Genomic DNA, 17789 nt, shown 5'->3' on the forward strand with positions numbered 1-17789 from the left:
TGCAGAGACCCTCTGCATGCTACCCTCACCTAGATGGAAAAAACATAAAACCAGTACATAAAACCAGTCATAAATAAGATAAATATATATCTGAGAGTATCAGAAATAGAAAAAAATAATATGAGCATGCTTGAAAACATACATATCGACACTAAGATCATTTAGATTGACCAATTACATCAATTTCTTAAGAGAAAACCATCTTTCGAAGGTCAATTTGGCAGCCATCTTGAAAAATAGCCGCCATCTTGGAATTTTCAAATGGCCAATCAGGCAGATTTGACAAGTAGCCCTAGGGTATGATCAAGCCAAATTTCATGCTTGTATTCTATGTTTGTCTTTGATACCCCCAAAATGTTCTACACTACTGAGGGTATACACAAACACTTGTTATCTTGAAAATAGGTTCTTATTCTCGTACGGGAGATATACAGAGGGAACAAATAGACAGTCGGCTTCCACACCATAAGGACTAGCGATCTCAACTCTCTGTATCACTCCGCGCTGGCATGTACAGATGCCAGTATTCACAAGCTGAATACATAAAATGTAGATATGATAATTCACATACATAACATGGTGCATAATAAATGGAAATATTACATAGGATTAATACATGTTCTGTAATACTTTACTGTACATATTTAATAGAGTAATATACGAATACACAGCTTAAGGTACTACTTCGTGTCCATATTATACACGTATCACCATTTGCACGATTTTTCCATTATCCGCTCTACTATAAGGCAAGGCAATGCAGACCTAAGCAGAGAGATTGCCGCCGTCGCTGCCGCCGCCGTTACCGTCGCCATGACCACCACCACTCTCTTTCTCTGTCTTACACTTTCCCACTCCTCTCTCTCTCTCTCTCTCTCTCTCTCTCTCTCTCTCTCTCTCTCTCTCTCTCTCTCTCCTCCACCCTCTTTCTTTCTCACATTATTTGTGCCCTCACAGAGTCAGCTGGACTTCAAGATACGTAACCCTGATGGAGGCATATACCAAAACTGTCTCATCATAAGAGAACTTGGATTGTTGGACACAGACTGCAACAAACAGAGTTGCTCCGCCTGTCACACTACAGCGGGTAGTACCTGGACCTTGAGGAGCATCTGTGAGGAGGAAAAGGTGAGGACTGATGGTTGGGAGGTATCTGTGAGGAGTAAAATGCAAGGGCTGACGGCTGGATGGCATGAGTGTGAGAGAAGAAAAATTATTAACGCCTGTATCTCTTACAACTATGTCATGGGTCTTAGGGCCGTATTCCTAGTCATTACGACGATAATGACGATCACGATCATCATCTCGATGATCGTGTGTCGGGATGCAACCACCCAACGCTGAGTGCCATATTCCTAGACCCTTACATGAGCGTGTCAACACGGCAGCTCGTGTCGGATGGCAAAAATTTTTTTGGCCATGCGCGTGTGCCAAATGTATTATTTCACATAATTAGAAAGACGATTTTGAGAGATATTTAGTTGTTATTTTATACCGGCACAATAATATATTGTAAAATATATTTTTTTATAAAATTGAACTTTATTATCTGTTCGAAACAAAATAGATAATTTTTTCATCTGAGTACTTGGCAACAATGTTTGCGCGCGGGTTATCAAACATGGAGGTAGTAAGAGAACGTTCTGCAGCTCTGTCTGAAACCCAACGTATGGCACTTTTGCGCCATATTGAGCAAAGGCCAATCATTGAGGATAGGTCTACAAGCAACACCATAAATTATAGGAAAAGAAAGGCCTGGGATGAAATTACTGCTTCATTCAACGCCAGCTATGATCCACTTGTTTTACCTGGTCCTACCCCAGGGCCATCATCTGTGTCTTCTGCACAATTTACTGAAGTTCCATCTACTGTTTATTGACCTCTATTTTCACCCTGTTCCTGTCTCACAAGTCATTGTTCCTGCCTCACCAGTCATTGCTCCTGCCTCACCAAACATTGCTCCTGCCTCGGCAGTCAATGCCCCTGACTCACTATCGAGTGATATTGCCTCACCCCCTCCTGCTCATGCTTCCAACCAACACCTTTATTCAGTGTCCAGGGCATCTGGTTCTCGGCCAAGGAGCAAACCAAGGCGAACTAGGAGGGTGACAAGTGTCTATGAAATGTGTGATAAAAGACAAGAAGAGTTACATAAATCTAAGTTGTACAGATTGAATAGGGAGCATGAGGAGGAAATGAAACTGAAAAAAAAAATGATGTTAACACAAAAACTACAACAAACTGCAATTGAAAAGACACATGAAAAATTGAATAATTCTTTGGATTTGTTAGATAGTGTTTTAAGGAAAGCAGGAGCTGCATATGATGCCATGGCTAAAACATATGAATGATGTTGTAATATTTCAGAAATTGGCATCTAAAGTAAAAGTTATTCGTTCTATTTCTTACATATTCAACTAATTTTATTTGAAGGAAATAAACATACATGTGTTTATTTTGACAAAGGTTTTTTTGTTTACAAAAGCTGTCATAAGTATGGCAGGTAATTATTTGTGGGGGATGAATATTTATAATATACATAAAGGCTGTGATTTTCAAAAATTGAATTTATTTCCTGTGATAAAGAATAAAGTTTTGTTTGGTGTATACAGGTATTTATAAAATATGTTATACTGTGCAAAGTACTGTATAGAGGATATGTTTCTTTTATTAAATTTTATGCATTGATATAAATAGCTGTAGAGAAGGAGTGAACCATTTCTTTTTGTGCCCAAGATATAAATATTTTCATGTCAGTTACAAATATTGTCCAAAGTATGACAGTTAAGATTTATTTTTATATATCTATAATATAAGCTGTGAATTTCAGGAAATGCAGAACTATGTATAGAAAAATTATAGTTTATTTTCTTAATTTTTACACATTTATTAAAAAAATAAATGTATATTTCTTTCCTTTTGTTGTCTTCATAAAACCTCACAGGTGAATTACCTTACATATTGAGTTATGCTCCATTATTAAAGACCACAGTGAAGTAAAAAAAACTTTATTACTGGGCCAAAAACTGTGATATTTTCCTTGTTAACTCAAGATAGAGTGAGCTCACTTGGCTTGCCTCATTCCGGAAAACATAAGTGAATTTCCCGGTTCAGATGGTTGAAATTTTATTACTACTACGACAAAAATATTGTATGACTGAATAAAGATAAGAAACATATCTTAAATGATAACAGAAGTAATTGTTAATTGAAGATGAGGCTCACAGCACAGACAGCAGTCACATCGAAGTCGGAGCTGTGACGTCAACATTCCAATAATGTTTCAAGTTCATAACAGTGTTGTGAAAGTTCATTTATCCGTATTAACACTTCTTTTAATTGTTCTTATCAAAAAAAATAATATAATTCGACGTAGACATCTGTAATATAAAGTACTGGAAGAACTTTCATAAAATATAATGATGATTATTATTTGTCGTAAGGCAGCTATCGGGTGGGGGTAGCCACCCGATGTTGTTTCCAACATTTCAGGGATATGCGTATGGTTCCCTTCCGATACCTCGTTTATCGGGATGACTAGTAATAGACCAGCACGAACACTATCAATTGGCATTGTGCTTCGTAATGACTATCAATCCGGCCCTTAGTCCTGGCCAGAGACACACGTGGGAACGGTGTTTTCCACTTTCTCCTTTACCAACACTGGACAGGACAACCCCCGAACAGCTAGTGGTGATATAATGATAAAAAAGGAAACTCAGCGAGTATGTACAATATGTATGCTGTTATTGATTATGTATTGCCACTATGTATAGGTATGTATTATGTATAGTTATACACAGTATTATGTATAGTTATGTATTATATAAGATGACTTAACCACTTGAGTATGATTATTTAACCTCTTGAGTAAGATAAATTAACCCCTTGAGTACAATGACCCTGTCCTCCGGGGACAAATAATTGTACTAAATAATTTAAGCTATTATACTTAAAGGGTTAATGTTAAAAGCAGAATACTCAAAGGGTAAAGCTAAATCAGCATATAGATAACGGATTAAGCCGTCATACTCAAAGTGTTAACCCACATATTTAAAGGATTAAGACATACTCAATGGGTAGACCATCATACTGAAGGGGTTAAACCATCATACTCAAAGGGTTAAACCACATAATTAAAGGATTAAAACATATTCTAAGGGTTAATATATTGTACTCGTTGGATTAAATCATTAAAACATCATACTCAAAGGGTTAAACCACATGTTTAAGGGATTAAAATATACTCAAAGGGTTAATGTATTTTACTCACTGGATTAAGTCGCTAGGATATCATACTCAAAGGGTTAAACCATCATACTGAAAGGTTAAGCCATCATGCTCTATGGTTTAAATAATTATACTCAAAGGTTTAAACCATCATACTTAAGGGTTCTAATACCACACAGCGCATGTACTACTTCGACCTGGTGGCCTTCCCACTCTACTTCCGAGGTTATGGTGAATACATGGTGGAGAAGGTGGGCGACGTTTGGACCTGGTATGATAGCATTACTAACATCACCAAGGCTGTCTTACCTGTACAGGAACACCTTAATTACCCCATCGGTAGACAGACCTGGGACATCAAGGTGAGTTTACTTCTGTTGGTAGATTGTGATGGAATTTTATAGTGACGTCAAATGTGTTCTAGGATAATTCGTTACTAGTTCAGTATTTACCTAACCTAACCTAACCTAACCTAACCTAACCTAACCTAACCTAACCTAACCTAACCTAATTCACCTTTCCCCTTTTAACAAACAGTGTTTTGACAAGAATCAATCAAAAAGACATACAGTACATTCATGCAAGAGTTAATACACCATACTTTTTTTATACTATAATTCCAAAGAGATGACTTGACAGACATACGTACTTCCAGGATCCAGTATGTGGACAAGAATCAGGAAAGAGGCAACTCACACTCTCACCCTGTACAGCTGGAGAATTTACCTGTACTGACGGCACCTGTATATCATTCGCTAGACGCTGTGATCTGAAATTTGACTGTGGTGACAAGACGGATGAAAGCTTCTGTGATATTGTCAACTTTCCAGGGGACTACAGGTCTAAACTGCCTCCTAGACCAGGTAAAATGTATAAAGGTTTATTGTGATTTAATCTTGTTTATTTTGTTTTATTGTTTCATGTTTAAGTTGTTTTACGAAAGATGTGTTTGAATGTAAAGATAAATTTTGTCCTGTCTGTACAGGGTATGTCTGTCTGTCTGTCTGTCTCTTATTCTTTTCTTTCCCTATGTCTATCTCTCTCTTTTCTTTTCCTCGTAGTGTTGGATCTGCCTGTCTGTCTCTCCAAACATTTTTTCTCTTCACAGTATCGAATTTCTGTCTGTGTCTGTCTAGCTGTCTGTCTCTTTCTCTGCTAACATCACTTCCTCCCTCACAGTATCGGATCTATCGCTGCCAATATCTGTCAACGTCTCCATGGACACTATCAATATTGACACCACCACCATGTTGATCTCTGTCAGCTACAACCTGCGTATGACCTGGTTCGACAATAGGCTTATCGGTACCTCTGACACTCCCCAGGCACTCCTCTGACACTCCCAGGTACACCCTCCGACACTCCCAGGTACACCCCTGACACTCGTGGCACACCTCTGATACTCCCCAGGTACACCTCTGACACTCCCAGGTACTCCTCCGACACTCCCAGGCACACCTCCGACACTCCCAGGTACACCCTGACACTCCAGGCACACCTCTGACACTCCCAGGCACACCTCTGACACTCCCTGGCACACCCTCTGACACCCCTGACACACCTCCGACACTCCCAGGCACACCTCCTGACACCCCAGGCACACCCTCTGACACTCCCCCAGGCACACCCCTGACACTCCCCAGGCACACACCGACACTCCCCTGGCACCTTCCAGGCACACCCCAGGCACACCTTGACACCGACACACTTGCACACCCTCTGACACCCAGGCACACCCCTGACACCCCATGCACACCCCGACACTCCCAGGCACATCCCCACACCTGGGCACACCCCACATTCCCCAGGCACACCTCTGACACTCCCAGGCACACCCCAGACACTCCCACACACCTCTGACACTCCCAGTACTCCTCTGAATCTCCTGGTGACACCCCTGACACTCCCAGGTACACCTCCACCCTGGTACACCCCTGACACTGGTGCACACCCCTGACACCCCAGGCACACCCCTACTCCCCAGGCACACCCTGACACTCCCCAGGCACACCCCTGACACTCCCAGGCACACCTCTGACACTCCAGGCACACCACTGACACTCCCAGGCACACCAATGACACTTGGCACACCTGACACTCCCCAGGCACACCGACACTCCCCAGGCACACCTCTGACACCCCAGGCACACCTCTGACACCCCAGGCACACCCTCAGACACTCCCCAGATACACATCAGACACTCCTAGATACACCCCTGACATTGCCAGGCACCTCTGACACTCCCCAGGCACACCCCGACACTCCCAGGCACCCCCTGACACCCAGGCACACCCTGACACTCCCAGGCACACCCTGACACCCCAGGCACACCCCCTGACACTTGCACACCTCTGACACCCTGCACACCCCAGACACCTGGTGGCACACCCCAGACACCCCAGGCACACCTGACACTCCCCAGTTACACCTCCGACACTCCCAGTTACACCCCGACACCCCAGGCACACCTCTGATACTCCCACGTACACCACTGACACTCCCAGGTACTCCTCTGACACTCCCCAGCCACACCTCCGACACTCCCCAGGCACACCCCAGACACCTGCACACCCCAGACACCCCAGGCACACCCCAGACACCCCCAGGCACACCTCTACACTCCCTGGCCCTCCCTCACACCCCAGGCACACCTCTGACACCCCATGCACACCTCCCTGACACTCCCAGGCACACCCCAGACACCCCAGGCACACCCCAGACACCCCAGGCACACCTCAGACACCCCAGGCACACCCCAGACACTCCCCAGGCACACCAGACACTCCCAGGCACACCCCAGACACTGAGGCACATCTCTGACACCCCAGGCACACCCCTGACACTTCCAGGCACACCTCACACCCCAGGCACACCTCTGACACCCCAGGCACACCCCAGACACTTCCAGATACACCCCTGACAATCCCAGGCACTCCTCTGACACTCCCAGGCACACCCCTGACACCCCAGGCACACACCTCAGACACTCCCACGCACACCCCTGACACCCCAGGCACACATCTGACACTCCCAGGCACACCTCTGACACTCCCAGGCACACCTCTGACACTCCCAGGAACACCTCTGACACTCCCAGGTACACCTCTGACACTCCCCAGGTACACCTCTGACACTCCCAGGCACACCTCTGACACTCCCAGACACACCCCTGACATTGCCAGGTACTCCTCTGACACTCCCAGGTCACACCCCAGACACCCCAGGCACATCCCTGACACTCCCAGGCACATCCCTGACACTCCCAGGCACACCCCTGACACTCCCAGGCACACCCCTGACACTCCCAGGCACACCCCCTGACACCCCAGGCACACCCCTGACACTCCCCAGGCACACCCCTGACACTCCCCAGGCACACCTGACACCTGAGGCACACCCCAGACACCCCCGGCACACCCCTGACACTCCCAGTACCTTTGACACCCCAGGCACACCCCAGACACCCCAGGCACACCCCAGACACCCCACGCACACATCTGACACTCCCCAGGCACACCTCCTGACACTCCCAGGCACACCCCACACCCCAGGCACACCTCAGACACCCCAGGCACACCAGGACACCCCAGGCACACCTCAGACACTCCCAGGCACACCTCAGACACTCCCCAGGCACACCCTCAGACACTCCCCAGGCACACCTCAGACACTCCGGACACCCCAGACACCTGAGGCACATCTCTGACACTCCCAGGCACACCTCTGACACTTCCAGGCACACCTGACACTCCCAGGTACACCTCTGACACTCCCAGGCACACCCCAGACACTTCCAGATACACCTCTGACACTCCCAGGCACTCCTCTGACACTCCCAGGCACACCCCTGACACTCCCAGGCACACCTCCAGACACTCCCCACGTACACCCCAGACACTCCCAGGCACATATCTGACACTCCCAGGTACACCTCTGACACCCCAGGCACACCTCTGACACCCCAGGAACACCTCTGACACTCCCAGGTACACCTCTGACACTCCAGGCACACCTCTGACACCCCAGGCACACCTCTGACACCCCAGGTACACCTCTGACACCCAGACACCCCCTGACACTGCCAGGCACCTCTACCTTCTGCACACCCCAGACACCCCCAGGCACACCCTGACACTCCCAGGCACACCCCTGACACTCCCCAGGACACCCCTCTGACACTCCCAGGCACACCCCTGACACCCAGGCACACCCCTGACACTCCCCAGGCACACCCCTGACACTCCCAGGTACACCCCTGACACTCCCAGGCACACCCCTGACACTCCCAGGCACACCCCTGACACCCCAGGCACACCTGACACCTGAGGTACACCCCAGACACTCCCAGGCACACCTCTGACACTCCCAGGCACTTTGACACTCCCAGGCACACCCCAGACACTCCCCAGGCACACCCAGACACCCCAGGCACACATCTGACACCCCAGGCACACTCTGACACTCCCAGGCACACCTCTGACACTCTCAGGAACACTCTGGACACTCCCAGGCACACCTCTGACATTCCCCAGGCACACCTTGACACCCCAGGCACACCACCACTCCCAGGCACACCTCTGAGACCCCAGGCACACCTCTGACACTCCCAGGTACTCCCTGACACTCCCAGATACACCTCTGACACTCCTGGAACACCTCCTGACACCCCCAGGTACACCCCTGACACCCCAGACACACCTCTGATACTCCCCAGGTACACCCCTGACACCCCAGGTACACCCCCTGACACTCCCAGATACACCTCTCTGATACTCCCAGGAACACCTCTGACACTCCTGGGTACTCCTCTGACACTCCCCTATCACACCCTGACACTCCCAGGCACACCTCTGACACCCCAGGCACACCTTTGACACCCCAGGTACTCCACTGACACCCCTGGCACACCCTGACACTCCCCAGGCACACCTCTGACACTCCCAGGCACACCTTTGACACTCCCCAGGCACACCACTGACACTCCCCAGGCACACCTCTCTGATACCCCAGGCACACCCCTGACACTCCCCAGTACACCTCAGACACTCCCTGCACATCCCCAACACTCCCAGGTACACCTCTGACATTCCAGGCACTCCACTGACACTCCCAGGCACACCTCTGACACCCCAGGCACCTTCTGACACCCCAGTTACACCTCCGACACTCCCAGTTACACCCCTGACACTCCCAGTACACCCCTGACACTCCCAGGCACACCCCTGACACTCCCAGGCACACCCCTGACACTCCCAGGCACACCCTGACACTCCCGGTGCACACCCATGATACTCCCAGGCACACCTCTGACACTACCAGTTACACCAATGACACCCAGGAACACCAATGACACTCCGTCACTCTGACACTGGTCACACCACTGACACTACCAGGTCACACCTTGGACACCCCAGGTACCCTTGACACTCCCAGGCACTCCTCTGACACCCCCAGGCACACCTCCTGACACTCCCAGGCACACCTCTGACACTCCCCAGGCACACCCTCAGACACCCCAGCACCCTCAGACACCTGAGGCACATCTCTGACACTCCCAGGCACACCTCTGACACTCCCAGGTACACCTCTGACACTTGGTGCACACCTCTGACACCCAGGCACACCTCCGACACTCCCAGGCACACTTCACACCCCCAGGCACACTTTCACATTCCCCAGGTACACCTCTGACACTCCCAGGCACACCTCTGACTCCCAGGCACACCTCTGACACCCCAGGTACCCACTGACATTCTGGCACACCTCTGACACTGCACACCTCCGACACTCCCCAGGCACACCTCTGACAACTCCCAGGCACACTGGACACTGCCAGGCACACCCTAACACTCCTTGGCACACCCCAGACATTCCCCAGGTACCCTAGACACCCCAGGTACACCTCCTGACACTCCCAGGCACACCTCTCTGGACACTCCCAGGCACACCTCTGACACTTCCAGGTACACCTCTGACACCCCAGGCACACCTCTGACACTCCCCAGGTACACCCCAGACACTTCCAGATACACCTCTGACATTCCCAGGCACCTCTGACACTCCCCAGGTACACCCCTGACACTCCCAGGCACACCCTCAGACACTCCCACGCACACCCCACACTCCCAGGCACATCTGACACCCCAGGCACACCTCTGACACTCCCCAGGCACACCTCTGACACCCCAGGAACACCTCTGACACTCCCAGGTACACCCTGACACTCCCCAGGCACACCCCTGACACTCCCAGGCACACCTCTGACACCCCAGGCACACCTCTGACACTCCCAGGCACACCTCTGACACTCCCAGATACACCCCTGACATTGCCAGGCACTCCCAACACCCCAGGCACACCCCAGACACTCCCCAGGCACATCCCCTGACACTCCCAGGCACATCCCCACACTCCAGGCACACCCCTGACACTCCCAGGCACTCCCCTGACACCCCAGGCACACCCCTGACACTCCCAGGCACCTCTGACACTCCGCACACCTCTGACACCCGAGGCACACCCCAGACACCTCGCACACCTCTGACACCCCAGGCACCCTTGACACCCCAGCACACCTCTGACACCCCAGGCACACCCCAGACACTCCCAGGCACACATCTGACACCTGCACACATCTGACACTCCCCAGGCACACCTCTGACACTCGCACACCTCTGACACTCTCAGAACACCTCCGACACTCCCAGGCACACCTCTGACATTCCCAGGTACACCCTGACACCCCAGGCACACCACCACTCCCAGGCACACCTCTGAGACTCCCAGGCACACCTCCTGACACTCCCAGGTACTCCTCTGACACTCCCAGATACTCCTCTGACACTCCCCTGAACACCTCCGACACTTGTACACCCCTGACACTCCCAGATACACCTCTGATACTCCCACGTACACCACTGACACTCCCAGGTACTCCTCTGACACTCCCAGTTACACCTCCGACACTCCCAGTTACACCCCTGACACTCAGGCACACCCCTGACACTCCCCAGATACACCTCTGATACTCCCAGATACACTCTGATACTCCAGGAACACCTCTGACACTCCTGGCATCTCTCTGACACTCCAGGTACACCTCCGACACCCCAGGCACACCTCTGACACTCCCAGGTACACCTTGACACTCCCCAGTACTCCACTGACACTCCTGCACACTGATATTCCAGGCACACCTCTGACACCCAGGTACACCTTGACACTCCCCAGGTACTCCACTGACACCCCAGGTACACCTCTGACATCCCAGGCACACCCCTGACACTCCCATGTACACCCTCAGACACCCTGCACATCCCCAACACTCCCAAGCACACCCTGACATTCCCAGGTACACCTCTGACACTCCCAGGCACACCCCAGACACTCCCACATACACCTCTGACACTCCTAGGTACCCTCTGACACTCCCAGGCACACCTCTGACACCCCAGTTACACCTCCGACACTCCCAGTTACACCCTGACACCCCAGGTACACCCCTGACACTCCCAGGCACACCCCCACCCCAGGCACACCCCTGACACTCCCAGGCACACCCCTGACACTCCCAGGCACACCCCTGACACTCCCAGGTACACCCCTGACACTCGGTGGCACACCCATGATACCCCAGGTACACCTCTGACACTACCAGTTACACCAATGACCTCCCAGGAACACAATGACACTCCCAGGTACACCACTGACACTCCCAGGTACACCCTGACCTCCCAGGTACTCCTTGTGCTCCCAGGTACTCCTCGGCACTCCCAGGTACACCTCTGACACTCCCAGGTACACCCCTGACACTCCCAGGTACACCTCTGACCTCCCAGGTACCTCCTGACACTCCCAGGTACACCCCAGACACTCCCAGTACCTCTGACACTCAGGTACTCTTTGACCTCCCAGGTACCTCAGACACTCCCAGGTACACCCCCAGACACTCCCAGGTACACCTCTGACCTCCCAGGTACTCCTCTGACACTCCCAGATACTCCCTCTGACACTCCCTGGAACACCTCCGACACTCCCAGGTACACCCCTGACCTCCAGGCTCCTGATGCTCCCGTACTGCCCCAACACTCCAGGCTCCTCTGACACTCCCAGTTACACCTCCGACACTCCAGTTACCCCTGACCTCCCAGGTACACCTGACACTCCCAGGTACACCTCTCATACTCCCAGGAACACCTCCTGACACTCCTGGTACTCCTCGGCTCTGATACCTCCGACACTCCAGGTACACCTCTGACACTCCCAGGTACACCTTTGACCTCCCAGGTACTCCACTGACATTCCCAGGTACACCTCTGACACTCCCAGGTACACCTCTGACACTCCCAGGTACACCCAGACCTCCCAGGCACCTCCCAGCACTCCCAGGTACACCTCCTGACACTCCCAGGTACACCTCCGGCCTCCCAGTTCACCCTGACCTCCCAGGTACACCCCTGACCTCCCAGGTACCACCCCTGACCTCCCAGGTACACCCCTGACACTCCAGGTACACCTGACACTCCCAGGTACACCTGATGCTCCCAGGTCACACCCCCTGACACCTCCCAGGTACACCCCTGACCTCCCAGGTACACCCCTGATACTCCCAGGTACACCCCTGACACTCCCAGGTACACCCTGACACTCCAGGTTCACCCATGATACTCCCAGGTACACCTCTGACCTCCCAGGCACACCAATGACACTCCCAGGAACACCACTGACACTCCCAGGTACACCACCTGACACTCCCAGGTACACCTCTGACACTCCCAGGTACTCCTCTGACGCTCCCAGGTACTCCTCTGACACTCCCAGGTACACCTCTGACACTCCCAGGTACCTCTGACCTCCCAGGTACCTCGGCACTTCAGGTACCGCCCCTGCCAGGCCTCTGACACTCCCAGGTACACCTCTGACACTCCCAGGTACCTCCGATATTCCCAAGTACACTTCCGATACTCTCAGGTACACCTTGGACACTCCCAGGTACACCTCTGACCTCCTAGGTGCACCTCTGACACTCCTAGGTACACCTCTGACGCCTCCCAGGTACACCTCCGACACTCCCAGGTACTCCACTGACCTCCCAGGTACACCTCAGACACTCCCAGGTACATCCTGACCTCCCGGTACACCTCTGGCACTCCCAGGTACTCCTGACCACTCCCAGGTACACCTCCGACACTCCCAGGTACCTCCAGACACTCCCAGGTACACACCTGACACTCCAGGATCACCTCTGATGCTCCCAGGTACACCTCCTGACACTCAGGTACTCCTCTGACCTCCCAGGTACTCCTCTGACACTCCCAGTTACACCTCCGGCCTCCCAGTTACACCTGACCTCCCAGGTACACCCCAGACACTCCCAGGTACATCTGACACTCCCAGGTACCTCTGACCTCCCAGGTACCTCTGACCTCCCAGAACACCTCCGACACTCTCAGGAACACCTCCGACACTCCCAGGTACACCTCTGACACTCCCAGGTACACCACTGCACCTCCCAGGTACACCTCTGATACTCCCAGGTATACCTCTGACACTCAGTTACACCTCCGACACTCCCAGTTACACCTGACACTCCCACATTACACCCCAGACACTCCCAGGTACACCTCTGATGCTCCCAGGTACACCTCTGACCTCCCAGGTACCTCCGATACTCCTGGAACACCTCCCACCTCCCAAGTACACCTCTGACACTCCCAGGTACACCTCTGACACTCCCAGGTACCTCTGACCTCCCAGGTACTCACCTGACATTCCTGGTACACCTCTGACACTCCCAGGTACACCTCTGACACTGCCAGGTACACCTCTGACACTCCCAAGTACCTGCTTGACATTCCCAGGTACATCTCCGACACTCCCAGGTACACCTCTGGCACTCCCAGGTACACCTCCGATATTCCCAAGTTACACTTCCGATACTCAAGTACACTGACACTCCCATGCTCCTGACCTCCTGGTACACCTCTGACACTCCCAGGTACCTCTGACACTCCCAGGTACACCCCAGACACTTCCAGATACACCTCTGACATTCCCAGGCACTCCTCTCACACTCCCAGGTACACCCCTGACACTCCCAGGTACACCTCAGACCTCCCACGTACACCCCAGACCTGCTCCAGGTACACCTCTGACCTTCCCAGGTACACCTCTGACACTCCCAGGTACACCTCTGACACTCCCAGGTACACCTCCTGACACTCCCAGGTACACCTCCTGACACTCAGGTACACCTCTGACACTCCCAGGTACACCTCCGACACTCCCAGGTACTCCACTGACCTCCTAGTACACCCCTGACCTCCCAGGTACACCTCTGACACTCCCAGGTGCACCTCTGACACTCCCAGGTATTCCTCTGACCTCCTGGTTCTCCGACACTCCAGGTACAGCTCTGACACTTCCAGGTACACCTCAGACACACTCTGGTACACCTCTGAGCACTCCCAGTACACCTCTGACCTCCCAGGTACCTCTGACATCTCCAGGTACACCTCTGACACTCCCAGGTACTCACCCCGACACTCCCTGGTACACTTCTGCTACTCACAGGTACACCATTGACACTACCAGGTACACATTGACACTACCAGGTACACCTCCCACACTCCCAGGTTCTCCTTTGACGCTCCCAGGTACCCTCCACTGCACTAGGTACTCCTCTGACATTCCCAGGTACACCTCTGACACTCCCAGGTACACCTCTGGCCTCCCAGGTACTCCTGACACTGCCAGGCACACCTCTGACACTGCCAGGTACACCTCCGACACTCCCAGGTACACCTCTGAGTGCCTCCCAGCTACACCTGACACTCCCAGGTACACCCAGGCACTCCCATCACCTATGACCTCCCAGGTACTCCTCCTGAGCACTCAGGTGCACCTCAGACACTCCCAGGTACACCCCAGACACTCCCAGGTACCTCTGGCCTCCCAGGTACCTCGCCTCCCAGGTACCGCCGACACTCTCAGGAACACCTCCGACACTCCCAGGTACTCCACTGACACTCCTAGTACACCCCTGACACTCCCAGGTACCTCTGCACTCCCAGGTACACTCGACACTCCCAGGTTCACCTCCGACACTCCCAGGCCTTCTCACACTCCCAGGTACACCTCTGACACTCCCAGGTACCTCCTCTGACCTCCCAGGTACACCTCTGATGCTCCCAGGTACACCTCTGACACTCCAGGTACCTCCGGCACTCCAGGTACCTCTGACCTCCCAGGTACTCCACTGACATTCCCTGGTACACCTCTGACACTCCAGGTACACCTCTCACACTCCCAGGTACACCTCCCAGCACCCCCAGGTACACCTCTGACACCGCCAGGTACACCTCTGACCTGCCAGGTACACCTCTGACACTCCCAAGTACACCTCTGACATTCCCAGGTACATCTCCGGCCTCCCAGGTACACCTCTGGCACTCCCAGGTACATCTCCGATATTCTGGTACACCTCCCGTCTCCCAGGTACACCTTTGACACTCCCAGGTACTCACCTCTGACACTCCCTGGTACCTGGCCTCCAGTGCACCTCCTGACACTCCCAGGTACACCTCCCGTGCTCCCAGGTACACCTCCGATTCTCCCAGCTACACCTCCAGACCTCCTGGTTCACCTCTGACACTCCTGGTTCACCTCTGACACTCCCTGGTACACCTCTGACACTCCCAGGTACACCTCTGACACTCCCAGGTACACCTCCGACACTCCCAGGTACACCTCCAGCTTGCTCCCAGGTACATCTCCGGCTACTCCCAGGTACATCTCAACCTCCCAGGTACCTCCGACCTCCCAGGTACACCTCTGAGCACTCCCAGGTACACCTCTGACACTCCCAGGTACACCTCCGACCACTCCCAGGCATCTCAGGCCTCCCAGGTACATCTCAGACACTCCCACCTCCTGACACTCCAGGTACACCTCTGACACCCAGGTACCTCAGACACTCCCAGATACACCTCAGACACTCCCAGGTACACCTCTGAGCACTCCCAGGTACCCCTGACACTCCCAGGTACACCCCTGACACTCCCAGGTACACCCTGACACTCCCAGGTACCTGACCTCCAGGTACACCCCTGACACTCCCAGGTACACCCCTGACCTCCCAGGTACCTCCTGACACTCCGTGGTACACCCCAGACACTCCCAGGTACACCTCTGACACTCCCAGTTACACCTCCGACATCCAGTTACACCCCTGCACTCCCAGGTACCTCTGATGCTCCCACATTCACCATAAACTCCCAGGTACTCCTCTGACCTCCCAGTTACCTCCGACCTCCAAGTACCTCAGGCCCAGGTACACCTCAGACACTCCCAGGTACACCTCACACTCCCTGGTTCTCCCCCTGACCTCCCAGGCACCTCCGACACTCCCATGCACCTCTGACACTCCCAGGTACACCTCTTACTCCCATTTACCTCCCAGGTACACCTCGGACACTCCCAGGTACACCTCAGACACTCCCGTACCTCAGACACTCCCAGGTACTCAGACACTCCAGGTACACCTCAGACACTCCCAGGTACCTCAAACACTCCGGTACATCTCTGGCTCCAGGTACACCTCTGACACTTCCGGTACACCTCCCCAGCCTCCCAGGTACCTCTGACACTCCCAGGTACCCCAGACACTTCAGATACACCTCTGACATTCCCAGGCACTCCTCTGACCTCCCAGGTACACCCCTGACACTCCCAGGTACACCTCAGACACTCCCACGTACCCCCAGACACTCCCAGGTACATATCCGAGCCTCCCAGGTACCTCCGACACTCCCAGGTACACCTCTGAGCACTCCCAGGTACACCTCTGACACTCCCAGGTACCTCTTACACTCCCAGGTACACCTCTGACACTCAGGTACATCTCAGGCACTCCCAGGTACATCTCAGACTCTCCCAGGTACCTCTGACACTCCCAGGTACACCTCTAGACACTCCCAGGTACACCTCAGGCTGCTCCCAGGTACACCTCTGACACTCCCAGGTACACCTCCAGACACTCCCAGGTACACCTCCAGGCCTCCCAGGTACACCTCAGACACTCCCAGGTACATCCCGGCACTCCCAGGTACACCTCTGACTTCCAGGTACACCTCCTGACACTCCCAGGTACCTCTGACACTCCAGGTACACCCCAGACCTTCCAGGTACACCTCTGACATTCCAGGTACTCCTCTGACACTCCCAGGTACACCCTGACCTCCCAGGTACACCTCAGACCTCCCATGCACCCAGACACTCCCAGGTACATATCCCAGCACTCCCAGGTACACCTCTGACTGCTCCAGGTACACCTCTGACACTCCCAGGTACACCTCGGCCTCAGGTACACCTCTGACTCCCAGGTACACCTCCGACACTCCCAGGTACACCTCTGACCTCCCAGGTACCTCTGACCTCCCAGGTACACCTCTGACACTCCCAGGTACCTCCCCTGACACTCCCAGGTACCTCTGGCACTCCCAGGTACACCTCTGACACTCCCAGGTACACCTCTGGCACTCCCAGGTACACCCAGACT

General features: G+C 53.1%; 1 protein-coding gene across 1 annotated transcript; it reads left to right on the forward strand.

The window, feature by feature from the left end:
• Positions 1–957: 957 nt before the first annotated feature.
• Positions 958–5535, forward strand: LOC121866709 (the record flags this gene model as incomplete). The annotated part of the gene is made up of 4 exons (XM_042366417.1): positions 958–1128; positions 4410–4592; positions 4886–5093; positions 5410–5535. Coding segments are annotated over 4 exons (688 nt in total), but the record flags the coding sequence as incomplete, so codon positions are not given.
• Positions 5536–17789: the final 12254 nt, after the last annotated feature.

The sequence above is a fragment of the Homarus americanus genome, unplaced genomic scaffold, assembly GCF_018991925.1.
Source record: "Homarus americanus isolate GMGI-L3 unplaced genomic scaffold, GMGI_Hamer_2.0 scaffold54292, whole genome shotgun sequence".
Lineage (NCBI taxonomy): Eukaryota > Metazoa > Arthropoda > Malacostraca > Decapoda > Nephropidae > Homarus > Homarus americanus.